At 40.2% G+C, this 11,649-nt stretch overlaps 1 protein-coding gene across 1 annotated transcript; it reads left to right on the top strand.

Moving 5' to 3' along the window:
* Nucleotides 1-1,071: 1,071 nt before the first annotated feature.
* Nucleotides 1,072-3,797, top strand: hoxc13a (homeobox C13a). The gene is made up of 2 exons (XM_061675660.1): nt 1,072-1,720; nt 3,541-3,797. Exons 1-2 carry the CDS (start codon nt 1,072-1,074, stop codon nt 3,795-3,797), a joined length of 906 nt encoding a protein of 301 aa, XP_061531644.1.
* Nucleotides 3,798-11,649: the final 7,852 nt, after the last annotated feature.

Genomic DNA, 11,649 nt, shown 5'->3' with positions numbered 1-11,649 from the left:
ATTATGCTGCTGTTAAGTCACAGATGGGAGACATCCGCCTCTTACCTCTACAGATTTGGGAATATTGAAATAAATGAATAGACAAGTAAAATGACATTTTCACCTTAACAATAATAGCTTATTTTAAAATACTCTGAAAGGCGTCCCATTTTGTGCCTTTTTGCTTATTTCCCATTTTGCCATATCCATTCCACAAAGCAAAAGTAAATGACACCGGTTGCGGACCTTTCAAGACTTTTAAAAGCTCTATATTGGGGGGAAATATAGAATAGATGTTTTTTTTTTTTTGTGTGCACTTTGACTTGATCCCTTCCGCAAATCAACAGGTAAGTGCACCGTATAACCACCTCCTGGCGCCTTTTAAACGTTTTTTGATGACTATGGAGCGTGAATGCTGTATTCTCTTGATTATCGTTACGGGTGCTGACTGCCTTTGCAACTGCTTTAACAAATCATGACCTTGGCATGCCTTTTGCAAGACTATTAGACCAGAATGTGAATTGAACGTGTGTTTATTACACATTGCCAGTGCCTCACTAAGATGGATCGCTTTCTTTCCAGAAAGCAACCGTTAAAAAAAATAAATAAATAAATACAATAAAAAAACACTTTTATGCACTACAGTAACGCGTTCTGGTGGGAATTTGTAGAAAAAGCAACACAAGACCAGAGTGTCGTATTTGTTGCCTTTTGCCCAAGACGGCCTTTTTCGGTGCTTGGAAGCCGGTTTAAAATTCCCAGATTGTTTTCATTTGCAGCAGTCGCCCCACTGTGCGAATTTCCCTTTAAGGGCGTGAGGCTGGCCGCTCGGAGCCAATGGCAGCGCCGCGTGGCGTGCGGAAGAAGCGTCCACATGCGAGCCAGCGGCTCTTAAAGGGCTCACTGGCTCGCTGTGGCGCTGCAAATGTGCGCCGAGCCGAGGACCTGTTAGCGTATCACGTGCCACATCCTTAATGAAGTGGACACACGAGGGGCGCCCGTGTGCGCATGCGCCGGGTGTAAAAATGTAGTTGGAAATGAGGTGCCCGTCTCGGAGAAGTCGACTTTTAAAAAGCATCGGCAGCCCCTGATATGACGACTTCGCTGCTGGTGCATCCACGCTGGGCGGACAGCTTGATGTACGTTTATGAAAAAAGCCCGAATGAAAGCGGCCCGAATAAAAACCAAACAATGGAGGGACTGAGCGCTAATTGCCCCGCGACTCACTGCAGGGACCTGATGTCGCACCCAGCCCTGGGACGACACTCCGGCCCCATCGCGACCCACCAAGGCTCCGTCTACTCGGATATTTCCTCGCCGGACACCGCTCGCCAGTGTCCCGCCACGCAGTCGTCCTCGGGCGCCCCGCTCAGCTACGGCTACCCGTTCGGGGGGCCCTACTACGGCTGTCGGCTGTCCCACTCGCAGCAGAAGCCGTGCTCGTACCACCCCGCGGACAAATACGCAGAGCCCACCACGGCGCTGCCCACCGAGGAACTGTCGAGCCGAGCCAAAGAGTTTGCCTTCTACCCCAGCTTCGCCAGCTCGTACCAGGCCGTGCCGGGATATCTGGACGTGTCGGTGGTGCCCGGCATCAGCGGCCACCCCGAGCCGAGGCACGACGCCCTCATCCCCATGGAGGGCTACCAGCACTGGGCTCTCTCCAATGGCTGGGATGGGCAGGTGTACTGCTCCAAGGACCAGACGCAGTCGAACCATCTGTGGAAGTCGCCATTTCCAGGTAAATCACCTTTCCTTTGAGTTCTCCGTACATCGCCATTTATTGTATTGATTGATTGATTGTTTTTTTGTTTTTTTAGGGGGGTGGGGGTGGCGTGGGACAAAGTCATCGGGGCTATTTTCAACGTGACCACTTTATTTCCACTCGGATATTTGTTGTTTGCATATTTAATGTGATCGTGTTCCGCTAGAAAACACACCGAAGGTGCCCTCACTGTGCCAGATAAACAAACACCTCGCAACCTCCATTTATTTATTCCTTAGCTATTTTAAAGATGCATTGTTCTTCAGCTTGTCAAAACCCATACGTGCTTTCAAAAAATGAGGAAGAAGAAAAAAAACAAAGGGAGTTATACAGTGAACTTCAGGGCGTGACTTCAGAAAACAACCTTTTTTTGAGGTCATGCGATGGATGAACACAAGTTGGGTTTTCAGTCACGCAGAATAAAAGAAGAGCAGTGCAAACCTTTGCTCCCTTTATGACAAGATGGTGACTTTGCTTGTTTGGACTGTGCCAATAAACCTCAACGCCCTGTGATGTGTTGTATATATCAGGACCCACTTGTGTTGCACACGCACGCACGCACGCACACACACACACACACACACACACACACACACACACACACGTATAAATACTTCGGCATCACGTTACACATGCACAGAAATGGTTCATTGCGAAGCTTGCCTTATTATAATACATGAATTTGCTTCGCTTACGATTGTGTCAAACGCACATGTCCTCTAAGCTCTATTATAAGGTGTTTACTGTACTGCTTCGTTATGAGCATTAATGCCATACAGGGTTACTAATCACATGTGAACCCAACTTGCCCATATACAACATTTAGCTCCCTCTGTAAGGGAATAGAGCCCCGCGAAGACACATGTACTGTTTTGCTTCCAGATGACAAGCCAGGCACCCAAGAAGCTCCACTTAGTAATCCCCCACGTTGTTTAGCGCCATGAATGCTTCTTGGTGACTAACACCCAACCCAGGAGACACACCAGAACAGCAATATTCATCATCATCATTTTTTTTTTTTTTTTTTTTTTACCCTACTAATTCTATTTAGTCCCCTAAATCTATATCATCTTTTATCCTCGCTGCCCAAATCTAATTTTGCAGATTTTAATATTTATTTCGAAGCAGCATAACACATTTAAAATACTGAGACATTTCACAAATGAGCTCCCTAAACAACTATAGAGCAATTTTGAAAAGAAATAAAATCATTTCAAACTAATTTGTCATCATTTTTTTTAACACGACAAAAACGACTTGTCGATGGTCACAAATGGCAATTTTCCCTCAATGCAGTGTCGCTGTCAAGGCCCCCTGTGCGCTTCGGACGCTACTATTGTTCGCGCTTGACAGTATTACCCACAATTCCTTGAGACACCTCTTGCACACATCACATGCCGCTGGTTTAATTTAGCTCAGCAGGTTCGATATTGACGTGCAGCATTGTCGAAATTAGACTGTGACATGAGGGATTAGATAGATAGAGAGAGAGAGAGAGAGAGAGAGAGAGAGAGAGAGGGAGAGAGAGACAGAGAGCGTCAGATAGAAGGAAATGAAGGTACAGACAGCATTCATGTGGTGTTCGTTTCTTCGAGTTGCCTTAATTATAGTCGCTGCGTGTTTGCACACCAAATGCGAGCCATGCCACGATGAATAATTTCACGAGGGTGCAGCCGGTCTCCATTCATAAACGTTGTCGTCTTCCGTTCATTTCGTCGCCATCCCCAGGTGACATTTGTGTGCCATGATGGATGTGCGTTTGACCTTGTCCTCTCTCGCTCCTCTCCTCCATGCAGACGTGGTGCCCCTGCCGCCCGAGGTGAGCAGTTACCGTCGCGGCCGTAAAAAGCGCGTCCCGTACACCAAGGTGCAGCTGAAGGAGCTGGAGAAGGAGTACGCGGCCAGCAAGTTCATCACCAAAGACAAGAGGAGACGCATCTCGGCCGCCACCAACCTCTCAGAGCGCCAAGTCACCATCTGGTTCCAGAACCGGCGTGTCAAGGAGAAGAAATTCGTCAGTAAAACCAAGAGCAACCACCTGCACACCACTTGATGTGACGGTCCACTCCACTCCACTCCACTCCTGCATTATATTTACCTCTCGCATCGGAAAGAAAATATCAAAGATCATCTTGGGTGTTTTTGATTTTAATTCCATCGCCATCAAAACACAAGACGGCCCATCGGTTTCAATTTAGAGATTAAGTCTCTAAAAACTGTGAAAATACTGAAAATTTACTCCATATTTGTTTCATATGACTGTACATATATAAATATATAATATTTAAAACGATATCTGTATTTCAAAGTCAAGTATTACTTGTTTTCTTTTTTTATTACTATTATTACGTTCTTATTTCTTCTCTCCAAACCAAATCACGAATGGACTAATGACGTTTAAAAAAAAAAAAAAAAAAAAGAAAAAAAGAACAAGACTGATTGATTGCTGACTTTTTAATTTCATTTTATTTGGGAAAGATAATTGCCATACTGACAGGAATGTTTGGGACTTTATGTCAGGTTGCAGCCTGAAGACTCAAACATTCAGGACGGCAAAAAAAAAAAAAAAAAAAAAAAAAAAAAAAAAAAAAAAAAAGAAAAGAGAAAGATGAGTTTTGGTGAAAACACTTTCTTTGAATATTCCCTTTGAATTTAAAAGCGACGATCGTCTACATGGGATTGTAAATTCTAAGCCTGCGATGTTGTTTATCTGTGTAGTGCAATGCCTTTTAATTATTTAATTCATATTACGTAGTATGGCCGAACTGTAAACTAGAGTATCCAGTACCTGTATGTTCTCCTTTTTCTCCCCCCCTTTTTTTTTTCCTTTTTTTTTTTTTGTCAAAGAAGGATTCTGTCATGCATCTGCAATGATTGTACAGCATTAAAGTCAGTGAGTATTACACATGGATGCACCCTCCCTTTATTTGTGTCGTGCCAAGCTTGTAACTTTGCTGCACTGTGTTGGTGTGCCGCTGGCCTGCTCGCTGCAGTATCCCGTTATGTTTTCATAAATAAATGATAATGAAAAATGATCACATATTCCAATCACTCAGCCACTAGCAGACACCCCCCCCCCCCCCACCCCACATCACTTGTCGTCTGCGCGTCGGCGTCCATGCCCGGCTCTCAGCACCATCGAGCGGATGTGCATGCAGCCCGATTAAAACTCTTATCAGGCATCATGGCGTCTGCCTGCTGTCAGCTCGTTGCACTCTCTTGTTGTCGTTTGCAAAATCTCCAATGATGGAGATTTTTTTTTCAGATATTTTTTTTAGCCGGACCTATTTGTTGTTGCACATCTATACATGAAATGGAGAGCGAAAACAACTCCAATCGTCCCTCTCGCCTTTGCTCTTTATTGCAGTTTTAAAAATCATTTATAATTATTACATACTATTTTTTTTTTGCAGTTTGTAGTTTAATATGGTATATATTATAGTATTAGTCGCACATTTACCTAGATTTAAATGACTGCAAATAGTTTATGCAGCGAAATGCAGAAGACAACTAATATCTAATTATGTTCTTCCCTCTCTCCTTTACTCTTGTTGTTTTTTAAAAAACAATTTCTAATTTTTATATACTATTCTTTGCCGTTTGGAGTTTAGTATGATATGGGTACTCTTATTGTATTAGTCGCACATTTTCTAGCCGGGTTTATTTTGTTGTTGCACATCTGCGGAACGGCTCCAAGTACTTTATGCAGCGAACCAAAGAGAGAAAACGACTGTTATATATTGTCGTGTTCTTCCCTTTCCTATTTCTTAATGTTTTTAAAATACTTTATAATTATGACATACTATTTTTTTTTTTTTTTTGCATTTTGTCGTTTAAGATGGTATATACAATTTTGTATGAGTTGTAAAGTCATATTTCACAAATAGATCCACGAAGTTGATGAGTTGCCTGCCAGTTGCTGATTTTCAACTTTTATACGATATGACAAATAACGCATTGGCCTTTAATTCCAGATAAGGATTTCGAGGAGCGGCACAAGTGAGACTTTGCATTGCACTTGAGGCTTCGCTTGAGATTCACGTTGACTGTTTTCAACTTCAAAAAGCGTTGTTTCACTAATGCGTTCCCTCTTAAAATATATACATAACATATACATATAAATATGGTATAATACCAAACAAAGGGTTATTTAGCCAAATGCACCATAGCAGAACTTCACACGGACAAAAAATAAATAAATAAATAAATAAAAAAAAAAACAAAAACAAAAAATATATATATATATATATATATATGGCATAACTGCAGTGCGGGCTCTTTTTAGTTTTGCCAAATGTGTTTGCCACATGCAAGCCCCGACGCCCATGAGGCCGCCGTCCTCAAATGTAGACGTGAAGTGTAGAAAAGTAGGAAGTTTGTAATGCCTCACCACGGGCAATTTAAAGTTTAGATTAGTTGAGATTACCTCAGGTTTTTCATTTGTGCTTTTATTGGTCCGAATAATCGATAAGTACTTGACATTGTTACTGTTTTCCTGGCTGGATTTATTTGATGAGTGAAATGTAGAGACATCCAGTTAAAAATATATTGTTTTAAAAAGGCTGTCATTATAGCCGGGTTGCAATCTGCTCGGCCATTTTCCGACTGCACCCAAACTTCTTTTCTCCCTCCTTCATCCTTTTAAGGTTGTTGATTGCAATCCAAGATGTCGTTGTTTTTCTCCCTGCACTTTTTGCACAGTTCTTGTGCAAAAGTTGGGGCTCGCCTGATTTTACCCTTGACCATGACTATGCAGTCACTTTGACCTTGACATGGCGGCAGAATGTGCATAATAAATAGGGGGCTGGACACCGATGCAGGCGGTTTGTTTGTGGCCAAACAAGGTGTTAGTTCCCCGTCTAGACAGCCATGCTTAATGACATGCCATAAATACATAAAAAAGGGGAAGTCAGGCGAAATCCTCTGGCCGCATTTCTGACCATCTCTCGAGGCCTCGCATTAACATTTGGTCTCTGCTCTTTTGTCTTTTTTTTTTTTTGCACTTTTGACAGAGGTCTTCCAAAAAGTGCTTCTTCTGCCGGGGGCTCATCGTGAGGTGTACATTATTGACCGGGGAGGACATTGAACCTCTCACACCAGTAGCACGAATCCACAGCGAGCAGCAGAAGAATGACGTGAATAACAACACGCAACAGAACTATTCCAAGGTATGGTCTTTTTTTTTTCTTCTTCTACACGTGGCTGCCGGCCACATGCACTTTTGTTTTGCTACTCGTATTTGTCATCTCATTAATGTCCTGACAACTTTGCACAATTACAATGCAAAATACAAAGTGTTGTCTCGTGCTATTATCGTTATTATTAGTCATCTGTGTTTGTTGAAGCGCATGCGAGATAGGCGGAACTAACATAGTTATGAATGTTTACATTTGAAGCTAGAGTGTATTTTTGTGACATTGCCAAAATAGCTCAATCAAAAATATATCACAGAACACAAATGTCCATCGTGCATACAAATCTATTTGTCAAGGTTGCAACCCTCAAAAAAAATTGAGTTTTTAAAAAAATAAGACTTATTGATGCATTCTCGAGCATTCACGTGTACACACGCTAAAATAATAATCATACATTTATGTGAATACAATCGGAAACGTGTCAATAAGATGAGTACGAGCAGCACAATGTAGTTTTGTGAAAGTTGTTTTTCTGCTTTGTAGTCTCACCAAACCATAAATTCCAGGGTAAAATGTATTTGTGCGATTCAAACTATCATACGTCGTATATGTATACAATTTGTCTTTTTTTTTTTTTTTTTTTTTAATCGTACATGCCAGAATTGAACTTTTGCTTCAATGCTAGGTTGTGCATTGTAATGTGTACGCTAATTTAATTTTTAAATCTCGAAAGAGTGCAAGCTGCGTTTGTGAGTGTGTGTGTGTGTGTGTGTGGGAGGGGGTGGGGTGGGGGGGTGGGGGGGGGGGGGTTTGGTGGAGGAGGAGTTGCAGGCCTCTGCCAGAGACATGAAAAGGGGGCTGATAACCTCTGGTGGTGACCAGAGGAAAATATCAGGAAGTGCCTGGCTGCTGCTATGGAAGCATAATTGTGAGCATTTCCCAGTGGTGTTTGCTCGCTTTGTGTTAAGTTTTCTTACTCTTGACTTTGTAGTGGACTCTTAAGAAAAAGGAAAAAAAAAATACAATCAATCAAAACTATCAGCACACGTGGCTCAGAACAAAAATGTAATTTTATACAAATGAATGGAGGCCTTCTTAGAGCAAATGGCAGCAGTGTCATTTCAGGCCACTGTGAACTTTTCTTTTCACTCGTTCTAATTGAATGCCATTTTAATATAAATAACAGAAAATAAATAAAATGCTTAATTTTAGATTAAGAAATAAATCTGACTGAGTGTATCAGACCCGGAAAGACTTTGATTGTAGACTTTCAGTTTTTAACTTTATAACACTTTTGTTTACACTCATTCTGATTTGATGCCCTTTTAATGTAAATACCAGAAAATGAATATAATGCTTAATTTTACATTTTAAAAAAAATCTGATTGAGTGTATCAGATCCGGAAAGCCTTTGACTTGAATACTTTCAGTTTTTAACCTTATGATACTTTTTTAAAAGTCTGTTCACATGACAACACTTTATAAAGTGTTTTTTTTAATTATTATTATTTAATGGCGCATTGTGATGTAACATATTCAATTTTAATCTTATTTGACAATGATGGCTAAAAATATAAGAAAAAGTATTCATGCAGAATTCCCGTCCACCAAACAATTAAAAAAGAAAACGTAAATATAAACGCTTCCCTACATAAACAAACACAAATAATTAAATAAAATAATTCAGTAGTTTTCTATTGCCAGCATGCATTTTTTGCTGTTATTAAATATAATTTTATAAGTTTTTACAAAGTGACGGTCAAGTTCAATTGAATTATTTGCACGTTCATGTAACATTTTATGTATTATGATGAATGACCTGACTTGTTTTTCTTTAGTTTGTTTCTTTTGCAATTGTATGGGGGCGGGGGGGGGGGGTATAAAAGCATATATTTAGATTCTCAGCAAAAGATTTTTGTTTTCATCACACTCACGTGTGTGTGTGTGTGTGCCTGTGCGTCCAGTGTCGTCGTCGTCGTTGTTGTTGTCGTTTCTGGGGCAGATTAAAGGATAATACCAAATTGAGTTTTTCAATTTAAACTTTAGCACCACTTGCTTGTTGTGCGGCTCCTCCGGCTGCTTCAATCCTTTGAAGGAAGCTTTAAAAAAAAAAAAAAAAAAAAAAAAAAAAGGATTGCACAAGGCCATAACAACCTGCCTTCACGGAATCAAAGAGAGAAAATGGAAAGAAAAGCCCTTTGTTTGGGGCTATTGCCCTGTCTGGACAGGACCAATGGATTCCAGGAGGCTAATTCCATTATCGAGGAGACGGTGTACTAGACAGTGACCTTGACTGTCTCTATGCTCGATATACTCGGGCTCTTTTTTTTTTTTTTTTTTTTTTTTTTAAGGCTTGCCTGGCTTTTTTCCCCCCTTGAATGAGAGCAAAAAGCAAATGGATCTCTGTGGGAGCCAGCCATGACATCATCCAGAGCACGCAATGGATGCCCCGAACAGACCCGCACGAGTTTGAAAGTCAAATGCGCACGTTTGGGAGCAGAGTACCCGGAGGACACCCAACACATGGCCCTCTTTTCTCCAAGGTATGAGGCGACTTCAGCCTTCGTGTCTCTCGCACCCATATGGCTGGCTGCGCAGGGCCATTTTGTAGAAAACGTCACACTGGATTGTTTGGCTTCTTGTATTTATTATTAGAAGCGTTACCAGGACGCATTAACGCTCTTCATGGGGCATTAGCTGTGATTAAAGAGGATTCTTAGCAGCGACGCACTAACGAGAAACAGCAGCGTGTAGCGACGCAAACTTTAAAAAAAAAAAAAAAAAAAAAAAAAAAAAAAAAAAAAACATATGTAAAATATTTTTTTTAGCATCTCCACTTTAACCATTTTTCCTGTATGGTCTTTCTCTATTTATGCCACGTGTGGTGCGATGAGATACAACATCAGCTTTCTGCTCTCAAATGTCGTCGGGGTTGCATAAAATAAAAAAAATAAAAATAATAAACATGAGGTTTCTTCAAATACTGTTCTCACATAACACTGTACATTTGGAGCATGGAACGATCACTTTTTAAGGCACGCACACAAGCAGCCCCTCACATACTTGTTAATGACAGAGCTGACACTTTTATGTATTCGTGTGTTTTCTATTTTTTTATTTTGATTCCTTACATTATTTTTTTAGGCCAACTAACTAGTCCACGCAATCAACACGCTCTCTCTCTCTCTCTCTCTCTCTCACACACACACAAAGTGCGAAAACTTCAAATATATTGTGTATAATTTATCCACACGAGTTAGACTGATGTAAAGTATTTTTTTCTAAAGTTTGACAAAGCCAAAATCGTCTATTTTGAGTTCAAAACCAAGTTCAAGCAACCGTGAACTTGGCTTGGTCATACATGACAGCCGCTTTTTTTTAAAAATAACAATTAGAATGATTGTTTTCCTAATACTCATGAAACAGTCAAACTATGTTCTGACTGTGTAACTTCGACAAACTTTAATAATGTAGCAGTTTGATAGTTTTTTAATTTTTTAATTTTTTACTTTTTTAAAATTTCTTTTATTTTTTTTACTTTTTACTATTATGTTCGGCAAGTTAAGTAAACTAAGAATCTGGTGTGTAATTGCGCCTGTACAATTGTTGGTGAATTGATACAAAAAGTTCTGATCGATTTTATGGTTCAGTGGAGTTTGTGAGCCTGACTGTTCGAACCTGTTGGATAGTTTAATGATCAATATATACACGATGTCTTTAAGTGGAACAAAGTATTTATTTGTGACATTTTCCCCAATTGAAAAAAAAAAAACAAAAAAAAAAACAAAAAAAAATTAAATTTGATTCAAGATGCCCCAAAAATGTTTGTATAAGTTCTCTAGAAGTGAGTCCACAAATCAACTAATTAGCGCAGACAGAGACTTGCTGGCCGAATCAGTTAAGTATCCCCTGCTATCCTGTAAAAATCATATAAAAGAATTGTGAGAGGGATAACAATCCCACCAGAGTTAGTCAGTGTGTGGTTTTATTGGAGGTATCTGTTAAACGTGTTCATGTGAGGTGTACTATAGAATATTAGGTGAAATATACCCTCTTAAAGTAACCTTGGAGAACCCCCCCCCCCACACACACCTCCTCCCCCCCCCCCCTTTTTTTTTTTTTTTTTTTTTTTTTTACGGAGGCACTGGGTTCAACCTGCTGACCCTCTCTTACTGTAAATACGGCAATGAGCATCAGTCCTGTATTTAAAACAAGCTTGTAAAGTTGGGACATCACGTCTTTATGTGACAAGGAATTCAACCATTATGTGGTACAAGATGCCACATGAAAACCCTCATTCAGGAAAACAAAACAAACAAACAAAACAAAACAAAAAAACAGTTTTTCATGCAATAGAGCGTTTAACAAAAAAAATAAAAACTTTTGCCATCTTGTAAAGGTATTAAACGAGACCACGGCCAGCTACTTTAGTGCGGTAGGTTTAAAAAGGAGAAGAAATAAAAAAGGGAAAAAAAAAAAAAAAAAAAGCAGGACTGGCTTCTTTTGGTCTCATGGCTCAAGTCAAGAAAGAAACAAGATTGTAGAATTTTATAAAAAGGTTTATGGTATTTTTAAAAAGCATATAAAGCTCAGATATATACAAGTGAATGTTTTGTTTTGTCTGAGCCGGAGCGAGTGGGTGGTACCCCGTACAGCAGAAGTTGGCCTGGACACGTGGTCTCAGGGTGACCAATCAGACGCCCCCCCAGGTTTAACTATGTTAAATGTCAGATTGCAATAAACTAGAAGCTGTTGGTCGGGCCCGCGGAA

The sequence above is a fragment of the Phycodurus eques genome, chromosome 1 (genome assembly GCF_024500275.1).
Source record: "Phycodurus eques isolate BA_2022a chromosome 1, UOR_Pequ_1.1, whole genome shotgun sequence".
In the NCBI taxonomy this organism is placed as follows: domain Eukaryota; kingdom Metazoa; phylum Chordata; class Actinopteri; order Syngnathiformes; family Syngnathidae; genus Phycodurus; species Phycodurus eques.
This window is presented reverse-complemented; position numbering and strand designations above follow the sequence as displayed.